Genomic DNA, 18,626 nt, shown 5'->3' on the forward strand with positions numbered 1-18,626 from the left:
TGACTGCTACTGTGTACAGAACTTTATACTATCTTAGTAGAAAATATTTACAATAGATTGGCCTCTTCCTTCATGTAAGTTTTCCTCTGGGTCCTATGTGCTGTACAGGTTCATTGATCCAAAAGAGGCTGTACTGCTCTAACGCCCCGTTCTTAATTTGGCAACAATCATAGCTGCCAGCTGTTGTGCATCTGTCATGTGGGGATTCTTTTCCATCACAGAAAGGACAACGCTTGGAGGGAAAATATTGCAGAGGTTCTTGTATGTTTGATACTGATGTTCTGGGATGATATGAGGTTCCCGTGGCTCACCACATATCCCAATCCAAGGATTTCTCCAGAGTTGTTCCATCTTTTCAGGCATGCTTCTTACCATGACAGGTTCATAACATGGCTGCATGAGGTTGTTACTCAGTGGATATGAGTGGTAAGTGTACGAGTCTGACGCACACGGTAATGGATCCCAGCTGGCGTGCTGCTCTCGACACAGAGGTGGTCGTCTCTGCCTTGTAGGGTTACTCTCATAAAGCCGTGAGTCAGAAATGCTGTCCATTCTTGTCATCACCAAGGCACGGCTTGGTTGTGCAGCTGATGGATGAACATTTTGAGGCACAGGGTATTCTCCTGGACAACTGGACCGTGCTCCAACAACTGGATGCTGGGCATGTAGGCCTAAGTGGGAAACTGACTGTTTGCGAAGGGATTGCTTAGGCTCTTCAGTTCCGTAACTCTGACCTCTATTTAAGGCTTCATGGTAACCATGAGGGAAAGGCTGAAGACGATTTTTCGATGGCAGTCTGTGGCTCTTCACATTGTCTTCTGGACTGGCATCTGCTACACCCAGATACAAGTCATTGTAAGAGGAATAAGAATCATTACTTGTATGGCTTAAGCAATTGTCAGGACAGGGGCTTGAGTTTCTAGAATACATCCCCTGGTCCATATCAGCCCCGTAATAATCTGAGTTACGGATACTACTTATGCTTAAGTTGGAGAAATCACTGAGTAAGGAGTAATAGCCATGGTCCCCCAGTGACTCGTATTTGGGATACTGGTCAATATAGCTAACTGAGGTGCCATGGCTATTGGTGACTAGTATAGGAGGATATTGCACACTGGACATATGTTCCAGTGAGGATTTCTGATGTACGAACTGTGAGGAACCTGGCACCGGACTGCTTGCAGAACGAGTATTTAATGCACCAGCTGCATGGCTTTTTGGTGGAGGGAGCGTTGGTACACTTAATGCAGAAACCAGAGACGGGACAGAGCTGGCCTCGGACTTCCGGGCTGCTGATAACTTTTCCTCAGGCTCCACAGCTACTGACCTAATGCTTGGATCTGACTGACGTTTTGGGGCAATGCGTTTCACTTCAGAACTGATTTCTCCTTTGGAGCTGGATGGCCCTGTGCCACATTTGGCCAAGGCTCCCTCACTCATAGTTTTCACAGCAGATAATTTGGCACTTATTCGAAGCTCATCCGCTACTGACCTTTGAGGCTGGTTTGCACGTTCTGGGTGGTAATATTTACATTTGTGCCCATAGGTGCACTTTTTACCTGGAAGAAAAGGGTTTTCAGGTTAAGTAAATCAAAAACTCATTAATAGCACCAGTTGCTATCATTTTTCTTTACATCTTTTATCACTTTGCAATAGTAGTATTTCTATATTAAACCTCTAAGGATAATGATGCATTTTATATATACAGGCAGTCACAGACTCTGCTGCCTGCATCCAGCATGTCTATTTGCATCAAAGGCAAGACACACCATTTTTTTTCCAACTGGCTTATGATTTCAATCACAACAACATACACAAAGTGTTATATAAAACAAATCAGCTTTAACCCAGTTTTATTAATTACGAATCTCCTCCCTTGAATACAAACCAGAATAAAATAGCAAAAAGCTGTATTATGTACAAGGTGTATCTCGTATCCTCAATTTTCTGCTACACTGTTTTTATAAATATGTGCATGAGGGGTATGAAAGCGGACATTGTGCTTGGATGGCAACATGAAAAGTGGCACATTTTGTCTGGTAATGACAAGATGTTAATTGCTTGCTTCACCTACCTTTAAATGCAACAAATCAATCTGATTTGGGCACTTACCATAAGGACACGGTTGTTTCTTATGTTCAGGAATAACTGGCCTTTTTCTTAAGAAATTTTCAAGGCTTGGACCATGACGTCCTAAAGGATCATCTGGAGGCATAAATCTAAGGAAAAAGAAATGAAACATGACCAGTTTTTCCTGAGAATGCTGAATTAGTAAATCCATTTACATTTGAAGAAAAAACCCATACTTGTCATTCACAAAAGAATACATTAGCAGCCGCTCCTCAATGAACTTCTTCCATTCTGGTTTTTCATTCTGAAGATCTCGATAGTTATCATTTGACACAATGATGCCATCTGAGTCGAAAGCAAGTTTTACTATGAATCGATCATCATAGCAAACTACTCTTCTTCCCTGAACTCTTCGAGATGGGGTGAAAACAAGAATTTTTTCTTTCTCCAATTTACGTAAGATTTCTTGATCTGTAAAATAATTTTAGTTGAGCAGCTTTTAAAAACATTTTACAAGAAAGAAATGCAACCTCTGTATTATGAAAATTCTTGCCTTTCTTGTCTGACAAAGTACCTTGCAATTATATTCACACACAGTCCTCATTATAATTAAAAACCACCTAGATTTGGATTTTTTTTTCTGAGGTCTGAGTAAATATTCAATATTTAAACTTGATAACCACTCTGTAGCCATGTACCTTTACTCAGTCTTCCTGAACATGTCAGAAACTCAGGTGTTACTGTATTACAATAGCCTTGTTAGTCTAGAGTAAAATGAAAGGATTTTCTATAGGTAAAAGCACATGCTACCTCTTCAGTGTTCAAGATAGTTCTACTGAGTCCCTGGCCTGTTACTACTTATTTCATGCTCAGTCAGAAAATAAGACTCAGTTCCTGTATGCCACACAACAATGCTTGCAAATGGGAAAATTTCAACCACTGCTTCCCAAAAGTGTTGAAACCATCCAATAATGTTACAAAATCCACATCACTGTTAACACATGCAGATATTTAAATGCTTGTTTCCTAACCAAAGAAAGTGTTGTGTTTTCAAACAAACAGTTGAATACAACATCATCATCACCACATCCACAGTCCAGTACTGGACCCACCAGAAATACGACAATAAATTACAATTTTCTTTTTTCTTTTTAACCAAGGGGTCGAAGAAAATCTTGATGTTACCTGTAATTGGTGCATCAGGTCGAGACTGTTCTTTTCTCCATGCAGGTACAAACACAGTGATATCTTTATGTCCTTTTTCCAGAAACCAATCAACAGCTAGTTGAATTCCCCGGCAGGAAAATCCTTCTTTGTTCCCATGGCTGAAGAACATGCAAGTTTTAGAAACAGGAAGGACAAAAGTTACATTTGGTTTTGGTTTTTGTTGTGGTGGTTTGGTTGTTTTTTTCTTCTAAAGCTGCCATGGTCAAAGGATATAAGGAAAACAAAATCAGTAAATTTTGACTAGGTCTCCTTACATAACTGGAAAAAGACAACTGTACAGAGCTATTCAGCCATCAGATTACAGCAACCCTGCTACTTAAAAAGTCTGTAAATGGTGAAATTTTACTATCCCCAGAGAAAAAGCAAGTAAACATGAAGTTTTTCAGTTTTTTTCATTTTATTAGCTGACCTAATGAAAAATATCACTTTCCCCAACAAACTGAGCTCACCTTAAGTAGCACCATAAAATGCTATCACAAAAAGAGGAATGAACAATGCCGATTGCCATGGGTGATCAGTGCTTTTAAACATCTCTATTAATAAAATATTTTCCTATGATACTAAATGTTCTTCATTTTTATTAGAACTTTCTATAGAAAAGAAGTAATTGTGTCAAAGTTAAGTCCCATCCCCATCAAAAATTTGTTTTCTGAAACTCAAAGGAGTCTCTAAAACAGCACACAACTCCCTCATTAAAAAAATCATACTTACTCGATGATAAACAAATCATTGGCTAGCTGAACTCTGTACTCTACAGACATATAAAAGTGGCGCAGGACAGGTATCTCTTGGGCTAGTGTTAACCTAACCTAACCTAATCTAACCTAACCAAGTGTGCATAAAATACCCCAAGTCAGAAGGGGTGCATCAAAATCAAACTCCTGGCCCCATGTAGGACACCCCAAGAATTCCACCATGTGCTTGAAAATGTTGTGCAAACATTTCTTGAACTCAGACAGGCTGGATGCTGTGACCACTGTGCTGGGAGTCTGTTCCAGTGCTCAACCACCTTCTGGGTGAAAAGCCTTTTTCTAATATCCAGCCTAAACCTCCCCTGACTGCTTAGTGCCATTTTCTCAAGTCCTGTCATTGGTCACAAGAGTGAAGGGATTGGTACCTGCCCCTCTGCTTCCCCCTGTGAAGATGTTGAAGACCACAGTGAGGTCTGACCTCGGTCTCCTCTTCTCCAGGCTGAACAAACCAAGTGATCTCAGCCACACCTCCTAAGGCTTCCCCTCCAGACCCTCCCCCATCCTCGTGGCCCTCCTTTGGATGCCCAAAACTTCACTCAGTAGTATAGCCATGCTGGTCAGCAGGTTTAGCTCATGTGTTATCCCTGTTCTGACACAGCTAAATTGCTTTAACTACTGAGCAGGCTCAGTCATCAAGAGCTCAAATACCATGAATTCACTGCATTTCATTACCATCCACTGAATGTCAATTTAAAAAGAACCAAGTTTTCCTACCCTACTTAGTTACTTTCCTTCAATGTCCAGAAACAATTTTCAGTATTGTTCAAGGCCTTCAAAATCCTAAACCCATCCACACAAAAGAACACTACAAATAGCTTGAACAAAAGTCTTGAGGCAAGAACTTGGATTTAAAATGAAGGCAGGGGAAGTGGAATATGCATTACATATAAAGGAGTAACAGAATAATTAAAAGCCTAGACTAAAGAGTCCATAAAATAGATGTATTATCAGTGTAATAGTCTACATGACTTAAAATTACTTTGCCATCAGTATTTTTTTAATATTTTAGTGATTTATTATTTTCAAATATTGTGACAGGGACACCCACCTCATAGCAACATTGCTTCCATCAATGACAATTGGCCTCAAGTTATCACTGTTATCCACCACTTCATCTTCCAGTGACAATTCAGGGCTTGCTATTTCCTTTGGGCAAGGGCCTCTTGACACCAGAGTACCAGTGGTACTGCTGGCAGTGCTTTGTCCCTCTGATTCACTTTTGTTGCCAAGTCTCACAAGCTCTGCTAGAACATCATTGATGAGTGCATCTGCTCCTAACTTATTCAGTACAGCCTGGATCTGATCTCCCGCATACCCAAGCTTTAAAGCAAAATCCATTTTAGCTTGGTATTCCTTGTCCAAATTTGTTTTGCATTCATCTAGCTTCAAGTCTTGTGTGATACTGCTCTGTGAAAAACTTGGGCGATCCAGACACGGGGACCGGCAGAGCGGCCGATGCGGTTTGGTGGAAACCTCCTTTTCTCTCCACTGAGTACTGCCTCTGAAGTATGGTTGCTCAGGGTCACTTTCTGAGCTCGTCCATTCCTCAGATTCAGCACTGCATTCCCCCGCATCTTGTTCCACATTTCTGTCTTCTCTGGAGTGCCTCTTCTCCATTTTCAGCTTCCCTACCATAGACCAGGCCGTCATCACGTTCAGCTTCCAGCCAGAGTGCTCAGTTCTCTTTCATTTCCAAAGCCACCTGGAATTCATGCTCAATTGCATCATGTTGGCCAATTAAACGTTTACACAAGGCTGGAGCTAATTTGCCTTGCTTACTATATTCTGGCATAAGCAACACCAACATGAAGTTCCTTAAAAAAAAGAAAAAAATTTAATAATTAGGTTTTGATCAATTCTGCAAAATATTCAACTACAATGATTTTGTTTACAAGTCAGTAGATGTCCCCAGTCATTCACATTTCTATGTAAACTGATTATAATAAAGCATATAATTACACTGGCTGTGTAATCACAAATAAGACTCTCTTTCCCTCTCTCAGTAACTCTACCTACAAAAAAAGGACAGTTCCCACACAATAAACATAGAACTGGAATGGATTATCTCAGTAATATTTAAAGATAATAAACCAGAAAAGGGTGAGACACCATTTCCACTAGAAACATGTCTTCTACTGCAAGAACAGCATGTCTACACTAGGAACAGCTGTGCAGTGTTCCAGTATGCATAAAATTTAACACAAACCATTTCAGCCTCCTTCAGTAAGGATTTATTATCAGAACCAACAAGTTTACCTAGCAAAAGTATCTTCTGGAAAACAAAACACACATTTCACATAATAATATAAACCACAAAAGAAACCAGTGTGCATAGCATAGAAGTCAAAGCTTATTCATTTTAAGTCATCATATCCTTTTGGTTTTAGGTAATAAGATGCAGAAAATTACAGCACCTAATATACCACTCACAGAATCATAGAATGGCCTCTTCACCATTTCTGAGAGGCCATCCCTAATTCCTTTGGGACAATTTACAGGTGTTTCCCTGCTGCTTCCACCAGAGTGCTGGTGTTTCTTTGTTCCTCTCTGACACTCAGAAGCACATCCCTTCCCCTGATTAATCTAGTTCAAAGCTCTGCTAGTAAGTCTTTGAAAGGTTTCTTTCTTGACTGTTTCCCTACATTAAATGGTGGGTTTGTTGTCTATGGGAATGTTTCAGAGAACAACAGGTCTATAAGAGTGATAAAATCTGATAAGCAAAACCATAAAAATGTCAAAGGACCTCTGAGACAGGTCCATATTAGCCTAACAACAACCAAACCCCCTAAAATTGCCTCAAAGTGAAACTAAGATTAATAACCTGCAAAACCTTTATACAGTAATATATAACCACCATAAACAGGCAAAACAGTAACGTCCTACCAATTGCAATTTATGCAAACAACAATGTACACACATGCAGAGACAGCTGCTCAAAAGCCTAATTTCCTTAGGAAAATGCTAGTCACTGGTACCTAAAAAAAATACCCTAAAAAGTCAAGTTTTGAGTCAATCAACATTACTTTTTAATAAAGAATAACAATATTTTTTCATATTTTTGTAAATTCATGTTATATTTTGTCAGCCTGGAGAGAAGGAGGGCCAGGGGACACCTTATCACTCTCTAAAACTGCCTGAAAGGAGGATATAGTTAGGTGGGGATCAATCTCATCTCCCAGGAAACCAGCAACAGGACAAGAGGAAATGGCCTCAAGATGTACCAGGGCAGGTTTAGGTTGGACTTCAAGTAGAATTTCTTCACAAAAAGGGTTGTCAAAAATTGGATTTGACTGTGAAGGGAGGCAGCGGAGTCACCATGCATGGAGGTGCTCAGAAAACAAGTGGATGTGGCACTCAGTGCTCTGGTCTATTTGACGAGGTTGGAGGGAATGGTCAAAGGTTGGACTCAATTATCCTGGAGGTTTTTTTCCAGCTTAAAGAATTCTGTGATAGTCTAAGTCCTTTATGCCATATGAAATAAAAACACAGTTTCTTTGCATTTGAATGGAAATTCCAATCTTGATTAGTTAGGTTTAAGTTAGACTTATAAAACTGCTGTTCTTTCATGTTATTTATTCAAAAAGTATCCCTCTAAATACTTAGGTATTGTTTTTACAGTATTCTCTATTTTCATTCCAAGTGATTTTTCTCTCACATAGCACTAATAGCAGTATATTTACAACCCAAGTACTTGCCAACTTAGATGTATTAATAGCTTAACCTGGAATGGATTTTAATTAGGTCTTATACATAACCTTGTACCTTGCCAAGGCTAAAAAAAAAAAAAAGATATAAAAAAATTATTACACAAGAAGGTTAAAATACAAGGTTATCAGCACACTGCATCCACAGCTTACAAAATATTGCCATGATGGAACACTCCACAATACATGTGGCAAGACTAATTTTTTTCAAATTATTGAGTCTGTACTGCTTTGGCACTGGAACAAGAACAGCATGAATATGTTAATCTAAGCTTAAAGATCTCCATTCTTCTTTCCCAGCTGTCATCTCTCAAAGCACAATGTCACAAGAATTTGGCTTTTGCTAAATTTATCATCTTGAAACCTCCCTTCTCTCCCCTGACCCTCACAATGCCTTTGATGCCTCCCCAGACTGCCCAAGCCATCTGCAATCACAGAACAGTTTTTCCTTGCATCCCTGCTGTGTCTCACACTCCCTCTGTCTGTGAGATGGCCCAGGCAGCCCCAAGCTCAGGGAGATGGGTGCCACCTCCACAGCACAGGGCTGGTGGCTCTCTGTGACAGCCCCCAGAGAAGCCTGGGCTGGGCCACCCTTTCCCTGTGTCACCAGAGTCCTCGTGCTGGCCATTGTAACCCCAAGCCCCTCTTTGGTTCTGAAGATGAGTTTTCATCATGCACTGTATCTGTTTATTACAAACATTTCAGGCAAGATGCATTTTTATTATTATGTATAGACAACTATCTGCATTTCTGCTACTTGAACTTCTTATGGTGATTTCTTACAAGTCTTTCTTTGCAATGCTTTCCACACACAACTGTGACTGAGAAGACAATCAAATTATATTCTAGCATCAAAATAAATAGGAGATGAGAAAAGGTTCAAACAGCAAAAGCTGGATATACACAAAAAATAATATTGCAGTTCTTAAATATAACATTAAATATTACATTAATATTACACACATTTCTCAAATTTCATGTTGTGCCCAAACATTGTAATTTTAGCTTTATTTGAGAAATGATTTAATAAAGTGCAAAATTCATAACCACAATGTAAAGAACTCAACATCTGAAATAATGCACCCTTGTTATTGTGTTTAAAGCCTATCTTTGTTTCTAGTAACTGTACAGAGCACACATTTAATGTAGTGCCCTTAAATCTTCGAACTTCAGCTAAAGCTATATGCATTCAATTTCTTTCCTAACAATAACTTTATGGCTTAATTTTTTTAATTGGCCAAATCACCACTAAGTTTTTCTACAAAAAAGAGAAGTGATAGTCTGCATGTAATATACATAATTTGCATATATACAATCTGAAAGAAAATATATGCGAAACTAGAAAACTTCTTTTTAATAGAAGACTATTTGGTAGTTTGTATTTTCCACACCCAAATGATAGCAAGTCCTGGTTATTAATATTCCTCCTTTTTCCCACTTTTAAGTGACAAATTCTGTAATTCCTTTGATACATGTGAAAACAACCACAACTGTGGTACTGTTTGTCCAGACATCTTTAGAATGTAATACTTTGTGGGCACACTAAGGGAATTTATTTGGGGAGGGGGGGAGGGGGTAACACACTAATTATAAGTTAACAGAACTACCTTTGTGAACGATTTTCTACTTTTCTGTTTTCTTACCGCTTATAATGAATACTTTTAAAAGATAAGATAGATGCACTAAGGAGTTATCACAATGGGTTACTGCGAATACCACAGGTTACATTGATTTTTTTTAAATCCTATTACAACCAAACTCTGAAAAAAAAGTAAAAGCATAAATAATTTGAGTAGTTCTTGATTTTGCTGATAACTACAAAACTGAGAAATAAGTCAGAAAATATTTTCAAATATAGACTCAAACCTCATCTTCCAGATCATGAACAGCAACATTTTCTCACTGAAATTTCAGAATTTTTTTATTATCAGTTACATTCCCCCCAAAGACAACCAAATATGAACACACACTTCAAGGAAAGAAAGCTCTTATGAATATCTAATTTAAAACTATTACAACTTAGAAATACAGACACTGCATCTTTAAAATTTTAATTCTCATGCTGCTTGCTGCTAAGCAACCAACCAAGTTTCCTTCCTAAACACCACTTTCAGCACAGTCATGAGAAACTAGTAGAACTGATAATGTGATTCAGAAAAAAGAGGCAGACAAAATCATGTCTATTTTGTTCATAAGGGGCCAAACTGAAAGCTCCTCTTCAACTTCGATGGTATTAAAACAGGAGGAAAATATCTGAACAGTAATAAAGTACTATGATATAAATAAAAACACTTGCAAATTATTCAACAATCACTATTCAAATGACAATTATTATTTTGAGCTGGTACTAGAAATACTGTATTCAAAGCCTGTAAATTTCAGCAGGACCAACAGAAATTCAGGTAAAAGAATGGATTGAACAACTTCTTTTGGTCCCTTACGGCACTGCCTTTACATCATCTCAGTGTGCTCTGAGCCATGTCACTCAAAGGTACAATTATATGATACACACATCTACTTTGAAGAACAACCTTTAAATGAAACCTTCATCAACTCCTAGTTTTCCCAGTACTTTTCCATGGCCTTTCCTTAAGCAGAAAGACAAAACAAATTTCAGAGCTCCAAGCCCCTGGAGGTACAAGGCTCCAATACTATCTTGGCTCTTCCTGGGAAGCAAGGCAAGAACAACCCTTTGGGATACATTCTCATGGACAAAATACAGCCAGTGCTGAAGGGGGGCTCCAGAGAAGGGCCTTGACCTAGGGGGGAATTGCACCACCACTTGTCTTCCTCATCCGTGCTTTTTATCAATTACACTAATTTTCTAAAGCCATAACTGTCTCTGAAGGCCTTCAAATACAGATCCCTTTTTATATTACCTCCTTACTAAAATTATCTCGAGTTTCATTTCCAGGTTGGGCAAAAAGCAACAGTTATTCTGGCACACCGAGATGGGATGGGAGAACCTAGTGCCCTTCCTCTGGACAGAGAACATCCTACAGGGAATTCTTTCCTGCTGGCAATCTTGAGAATTCGGCGTGAGGTTGATACACCACGGCTCCAAGATCCCGCAGGAGGTAATATAAAGATACTGAATATCTTTCTGTTGTGTAGTATGCAGTTTGTATCTGTGTGTGTATTGTGTATCTATTTAAGGTCAGCAATTGCCTGCAATCCCGGGAAAACCCAGCATGGTGGTGGGGGAATTTGCTTTTGGAGTGGTTTCTAAGTCTTGTTTTCCTTTCGCCGCTTTTCCAACCTGCCCCAGAGATCGGCTGGGGTGGGGGTGGAGTGGGGGGGAGAGGCGGAGCGTGCGTGTGTGTACACGTGTTTGCCACTGGCTGAGACTGTCCATTGGTGGAGAAAAGCAAATTACAATGCGAAAGTTTATTTCTTGTTCAACAAGCGCGGTTTTTGAACCGAGAACTGGCCTGGGCATGGACCGGCCGGGAGAGGTCTGGCCCGCTCCTTGCTGGGAGGGAAGGTTAGCAGGAGGAGAGGGAGAGATCCGCACTTCCTGCAGGTTAGCAGGACGAGGGGGAGAGATCCCCACTTCCACCAGGTTGGCGGGAGGCGGGGAAGGAGCCCGCACTTCCTATGTTCCATCTGCGGAGTTTTTTCCAGGCTTTCAGGGCAGGGGCGGCTCCCGGGACGGCTCCGGCCATGCTCTCCGTGACGGACGGGGAGAACGGCCGCTCTGACCAGAGCCGAGGTGACCCCAGCCATTGCCCCGGTGATGCTCAGGAGACGGGGCGGGGGAGCGGTCCCGGCAAGCGGCCCGGGGCCGCTGCTATGCCGCTTCCCCGCTGCTTCGGTGCCGGGGGCCGCCGCTGCGCGGCCACGGCCCGGCTGCCCCCGGCCCTGGGAGCCGGGAGCGCGAAATCTGCGGGCGGGAGCCTCACCCCCCTGGGCCGCACCGAGTCGGGGGAAAGGCAGAGTTGAGTCCCTCCAGGAAGCGAATGTCACATTTCTAGGCAGGAATGACCCTATCGCAGCTTCCACAATAACGAGTTTTGTTTTAGAGAGACCCGAGAGCCGCTGTGAGCAGCGACACGAGCGGGGCGCGCCGGGGCTGTCCAGGGACTGTCCCCGGTGCTCCTAAGAACTCAAAAGGGAAACGCCAAATCCAAAGAAAAAGAAGTTGTATTTCAGGCTCTCTTAAACCAGGCTATAAGTAAGCAGAGTCCTGTGTTAACAAATACCTTAGAATGGAAACTGAGCCAAGATACTGTAAGGGCTGTTAGTGCCAGAGGTGTAAGAGAAATAAGACCTTGCTTCCAACCTTTAAGAATACAAATTAGAAAAACGCTGCGTGATTTATCAGTTTCTATTTGCCAATGTTAATTTTAAGATGCTTAAAATGAATACATGTTCAAATAGTTCTTGTAGTTTTTGATCTAATAAATTAGACATGGTCTAAAGAAAGATCTGAGCACAGATCCAGAGCTCACTTAAACATTTAGAGACATGTATAGTGGCATTCATAGAATATATGCTAAGTCAAGTAGCATTTTTAACAGAAGTGTTAAAATGGCAAATCAGGCTTTTCAGTCCCTTGATAATTACAGCCATATAAATGACAGCATTTTGATTCAGTTTAATGGATTTTTTTTTCTTATCTTACTATGCAATGTCAGTCTCAACACATTCCTGGGAAGTCTCAACACTGTCATTTTGATGAACAGAGAAACCTTAAATTTACACAAATCAAAGGCCTAATACTGTATAGTGTTTTATCAAGTGAAACTCTGTACAATGTCAAGAAAATATATTTTACTTTTTCTACTTTTTATGGCTTCTCTGAAATAAAACACTAATATACATTGAATCTAAAGTACTAACTGTTTACACCAGCAGTCACCACCTTGTCCTTAAATTTACTATTGAATTTACTATTGAAACAGCCATTGAAAAATAGCCTGCTAGCTATGGTTAGTAATAAATTTTATTTAGGATCCTCCTCTTTTCTGAGTCAATTCAGATAAAGTATTTTAAAAGAAAAACAAATTTGCCATTTCTGTTTCTCCATCTGTCTCTCTCCCTCCCTTAACCATCTTCGGAGAAGAACAATAAGGAATGTGACTTAGCACTCTTCTATTACAGAGGCAAAGGACAAGGAAAGATTTTCAGTGTTGACTCACCAGTTAAGATAAATGTAATTGTTACCACCACCCAACCCTGAAGGGAGTGTTCTTCCTTGACAAATGCTGACGGAACACTTGTAATACTGGAAAAAGTTCAGTTGTGTAGAGAGGGCTGAATTTCAGGAATTCATACACCAGAATATATAGAACTGGAAATTACTTTAGAAATACCACGAGGCTTTACCTTTCTGATCTACAATCTGTATTGTAGTTCTTGTCTACACTGAACAGTGATGGAAAAACCCACCCTATGCACACACAAATAAATACAGATAGACAGATATACCCATATATACATGTACATATAAATTCTAATTCTGTTAGTGTATCACTCTATACATTTCATGGATCAGTTCAGAAAAGTGAAATAGAGCTCTTCCTTCCCAAATGCTGCAAACACTCAAAAGTTTGGTACTTCTTCCTCATCAAGCTCTAGCCCACTCTCTCTGAACTCCTTTTACCACAGCTGGCTCAGTTTAAGAAATTTATGAATGCACTGAGAACTATGGAAATGCAGGGCATTGCCAATGATGTAAAGTAATCCCCTGAGTTAGCAGATCAAACATTTTCAAACATCATGAGAATATCGAGTGGGTATGAAAAACAAGACTCATGAAATCATGCCATGGATTCTTCACCAAAACACCAAATTAACTAGAACCTATTCACGACTCTCCCTAGAGCTTGAAGAAGCTAATGGGCTCATCATGACAGTTGGAAAAGGGATTGGGTGGGAATTTTTTGAGGAAGGAATTAGTTTGTTTCTTAAACACAGATCAAGTTTACAGTGCAACTCAAAAAAAAAATTGCACCTGTGCAAAGGGAAAGAGCATCCTGCAATACTAAGGCAAGAAAGAACCATATGACAGACAAAAATATTAAGCATTGTCATGCAAGAAAGTAATTGTGCAAGTACCACCCTAAGGACCTACGTTTCTCACTTTCCTTTTCAACATTGCTGAATGCCAGTTACTGGTGTTTGGCTGGATTACTGAACAGGAATCAGGGAGTGACAGCATCCTTCAGCAATGACAAGATTCAGCTGAATTAGATTCAAGAGCCAGTCCTTACTTCCCAGACTGTGAAAAGTAATGAGCACAACTCTGCTTTTTAATGGTCTTTTTATTTCATGAAAATTAGATTAAATACTGCATTTCTAGAGATCACAACTTCAAAAAAATCCAACCCAACAACCTTAAGAAGAACATCCCAAATTTGCAACTAAGTTGCCACACATTTCATATTTAGATTTTTTTTTTTCTTGGCTGACCTTGATGAAAACTCTCATTCAGCTTAGCAGAAATTGTACTGAGTTACTATGTTACTATGTTGAACCTCGCAATAACAAGCAAGAAACTAAATAGAAAAGCAGAGCACTTGGCTGCATCAGAAAAGAAACCTCAAAGAAGACTCTCAGAACTTCATTTTACTTTTCTAACTCAGCTCAAACAGTAAATTTGTACATCACAAACACTAGGTGTTTGCCCTGCAAGATTGATAGAGTATGACTAAACATTTGTGGCACCTTTTATAAAGTGTTCAGAAATTAACCTAGAGACCTTTTGGAAAATGCCAGGAACAGAAAAACATAAACCTACCAACAGACACCAGGGAAATGAGAACAAGTGTTTTGATTAGCTGTTAAGTTGGAGGAATCATAGCTATTTCTGAAAACCCAAAATAAAATATTTGAAATACTAGGGTCATAGTAGATTTGGAACATTAAATAAAACAATGTTTTCTTTAATGTGCAAATATGTGATTAATCCTTCAGCCCAATTCTACAGCTTTTAATCTAAATGTGCCAAGAAGTCATTTTGTTTTCATGACTATACAATTTAACTCAAACCACATGTCAGAAACAACACCATAGAATAGACAACTTGGTAGAAAAGTATCCATTTTTACTGCACTCTTAGCATATTGTGGAGTTTCATTAAACTGAAAAATTGTTCTAAAAAAACTACAGCAACACTTCAATGTTTGAGGTATTTCAAATTTACTTAATGAAATACTTTCAGTGATCACTGATATATGTATTGGACTATAAATAAAAACAAGACATGTCTAGAATATCACACAGAGAACTTGAAATCACTTGTGAAGGAGTCGGCAGGAGAAGTTCAGGTTGGATATCAGGAAGTTTTTCCCCTGAGGGTGGTTGGGCACTGGAACAGGTTTCCAGTGCAGAGGGCATGGTGCCAAGCCTCAGAGCTCAAGAAACCTTCAGACAATTCTCTCAGGCACATGGGGATTCTTGGGGTGAAGGGCCAGGAGCTGGACTTTTATGATCCTTGTAGCTCTCTTCTAACTTAGTATATTCTACAATTTTGTGAACTACAAATCAAGTGTAAACTGAAGAGAAATGCAAAAGTGGTATAAAATTTAAGCACCTTGCCTCAAACTTCATTAACTTTGTCATAAGTATAAATTCAAAGGGACAGGATGGACACAGCTGGAATCCAAAACAGAGGAAACAGCATTTTAGTTCTTTGTTAAATTACGTGATTCCTGTTTGGAGTTAACCCAATCTAGAAAGAACAGGTAGTGCTGAGCACAAGACAAGTATAAAGTACAGGGCTTCTGAAGGGAAGAAAATTGAGTATTTCTATTGCATTAGGTATTTAGTCATTATTTCCTAAGACAGGAAAAAAAGGTAATAATTATACAGTAAACACACATTTAAAAACAAGTGTTCTAACAATTATATAGTACCTTTTTCCCACCAATTTTCCCTTTCCATATAATCTTAATAATCTTAAGCAGCTACAGCTAGCATTATTACTGCTCAAAAGATCTGTTGTCTCTACTAAGGCAATATTTACACTTCAGTTGACAACATTACATAAAACAAAGGCAGACATGTAACTCCTAAAGTTTATTTGTGGGCAGTTCCTTTAAACTGAGATGACTTATTTGAATCTATGACCAAAGGAATACACTAGTTCTCCTAATCCACATTCTGATAGGAGGCCATTTGGTACTACCTACTCTGCAGATATAAATGACTCATTAATGCTCTGTGAAGGGAAAAAAAAAGTTGTGATTGCAGCTAAGTCAAAGACACATCAAGGTTGTGATGCATCTTATCTTAACTTACACCAATTCAATTTGTAATTGAATATTTAGAATACTACTCTGGCAGACTAAACCAAATGTTCCTTTAACCAAAATTCTCACCCAAAACCAGTCTCTGAGAAACCTGAAAAACAAAGGGAATTGTTTCTAAAGACCTCAATATACTGTCACATGCTATGCCATCTCACCTATTAGGACAGAAGCTTTCTGATAAGCTGAAACAATCACTTTAAAAACTACAAAAAAAAAAAAAAAAAAAAAAAAGACACCTCACTTGGTAAGTATCAAAGAGTACCTTTATGGAAAGCAGCAAGAGGAGCTTGAAGGCATCTGGTGTCTTTATGTTTTCACTCCAGTTACCTTGCTTTTGCAAAAAAAAAAAAAAAAAATAATACATGACTAATTAAGTCTGCAATAAGCATGGTATTGGACTAAGTGATCTCCTGAAGGAAGTCAAATGCAAGCTTATTTTTTATGCTAAGATTCCTTTATTCATATAATGGCAACACTGCTCATTTCCAAGGTGAAGAAGCTGGAAAGTCATCATTAAGAAGACAAGACAAAAAGCCTACCACTCTGCTTTTGAAAATTAAAATGGCAAATCTCTATGCTCCAGCAACTTCATCACTCCATTTCTATGGACAAGACCTGAGGGAGGAAGGTGTGATGGATTATTTTGGTATTAGGGGATTATTTTGTTTTAGGGGGTGGAGTTTGTGTTTGTATTTTAAATCAATGTATTTAAACCTAGAATCAGAAAAAGGAGAGACTTGGCAAAGAGATGGAAACTAGTATTTGATCTTACAAAAAAAGAAAAATTATCATGTCAGGGGGGTAATTGCATGTGGTTTTAGGTTGAAATTGTCAGACTTAGTTTTGACTTTATGTGATTTGGCTAAGGTGTCTGTGGGCTCAGTAAAGGAGTACAGACTTTTTGTGGACATCCTCACTAAACATACGAGTCTAAACCTTTGGCTTTAACCAAGTCTTGATACTCTGCCCCTGTTACAGCATTCAATTAAAACTAGAAGTTGTGTCAGCTAATGAGAACAGATATTAATCTTGATGAGGGTCTCTCCCCAGATGGAATAAATCCAGAAAGGGGCTCTTAAATTCTGACTGTGTAACAACACCTTGGCCTATGCTGGGATTTGTAAAACATTTTAGTTCTACTGCACAATGACTTCCTAATGAAATTCTAGAAGAGACCTACAACAAATGATATAAAGCCTAGGTTTTATTTTGACATGGTGAATCAATCTGCTTTCTAGCAAGCCATGTCAAAAATAACCCATGAAAGAAAATTAAATACAATAGCTACCTTTACAAGTCAAAGATACTTAGCTGAAGTACTTATTTAAATATAGAACATATATATTTGAATCAAAATTGCCAGTTAATGAAGGTTTTTTTTTTCTTATTATGGCCTCATTAATAAATTGATCACTTCAGAAGAATAAAACCTCATCTCAGGAGATGTTATACTGCTTAGCTCTGCACTTGCAAATGTGTTTCCTAACTCTGAAATATATCTAATGCAATTCCACGTATCATGGCACCAGACAGCCTAGATCTGTAAAGGTGGTCATGGTATTCTTATTTCCAGATGAATGATCTGTGATACCATGAACATATCATAAAAAATATAGCTTATCAACAAAAAGGGACAGTTCACAGAGCACTAAAAACACCCCACATTAACAGATGGTAAAGCATTTTAAAAATACCACTATTATGGCTCAAACAAGTTTTTTCATTTACAATGTATAAAAAATAGTCTTCTAAAATAAAATGAAACACACACACCAAAAAAAGTTGATATTTAAAAGTATATAGTTGTCCAGCCATGAAAATATGGCTCTTCAATGCCCTTTATGCCTAGCAGATTCCATGATGCAAACAAGGACAGCATTTTCAGGTATGTGTAGCATTACAGCCATTTGGGTTTTTAATTTTTTTTTTTTTTTTCCATCATGAGATGGACAAACCAATATTTCAAACTAACTTCCAATGTGGCAATATCTGGGATCTTCTTCCAAATTTATAAATTGCTTTTCTTCATCTTTCCAAGCCCTACTTTCACAACTGAACTTCGATGCTGCCTTCCTTATTCCCAAAAAGCCCCAGTGCTTCTGCTCTTGATTCAAACAGTAAAAAAGTGCAAGTGATAGAAGCAATTTGTTTTACTTCTATTATTCACAGATTCATAGTAGAATTATAAGTGTTCAACAAAATAACATTTCAGTTGCAAACTGTATAGAGGCTAGGAAAGTCAAAACCAACAGACATCAACAATGGAATAATTTGTCTACAATGGAATAACTGGAAAAGGCTTTCAGAAAGATCAAAGAACTTACCTAATTCACAGCTGTAGATAGTAAGAATTTACTTTCTTACTAGTTCATCAGCATATAAAGTGTAATCGGTATTACTTCATCCATCTTAACCCTTTTTCTTTCCAAATAGTGAGTTTGGGCTAGGTTTAGATTTAGCAGCTAAGTTATCTTTTTTTAAATTACCTTTTATTGCAATCATTCAAATGAAATTGACCTAGGAAGCTTTAGGGTTTTCTTCTATTAAAACTTGCTAGACATTAGATTATTATAGAAGGCAAACATATCCAGAAAATGTCAACAGTGACAGGATTGATA

General features: G+C 38.7%; 1 protein-coding gene across 3 annotated transcripts in view; it reads right to left on the reverse strand.

The window, feature by feature from the left end:
• Positions 1-18,626, reverse strand: part of ZC3H12B (zinc finger CCCH-type containing 12B) — a 20,264-nt gene continuing 1,638 nt past the window's right edge. The window contains exons 2-7 of one of the 3 annotated variants that reach the window (XM_021548447.4): positions 5,098-5,863; positions 3,256-3,395; positions 2,307-2,541; positions 2,113-2,219; positions 1,493-1,559; positions 600-830 (exon numbers count right to left, since the gene is read on the reverse strand). In XM_021548447.4, coding sequence (XP_021404122.1) covers positions 749-830; positions 1,493-1,559; positions 2,113-2,219; positions 2,307-2,541; positions 3,256-3,395; positions 5,098-5,699 — 1,233 coding nt within the window. In that variant the 5' untranslated portion in view covers positions 5,700-5,863 and the 3' untranslated portion in view covers positions 600-748. Of the gene's footprint in view, positions 1,560-2,112; positions 2,220-2,306; positions 2,542-3,255; positions 3,396-5,097; positions 5,864-18,626 lie in introns of all 3 variants that reach the window. The other 2 variants (XM_021548446.4, XM_021548442.4) reach the window with 2 other exon arrangements.

The sequence above is a fragment of the Lonchura striata genome, chromosome 4A, assembly GCF_050655825.1.
Source record: "Lonchura striata isolate lonStrDom1 chromosome 4A, ASM5065582v1, whole genome shotgun sequence".
Classification (NCBI taxonomy): Eukaryota; Metazoa; Chordata; class Aves; order Passeriformes; family Estrildidae; genus Lonchura; species Lonchura striata.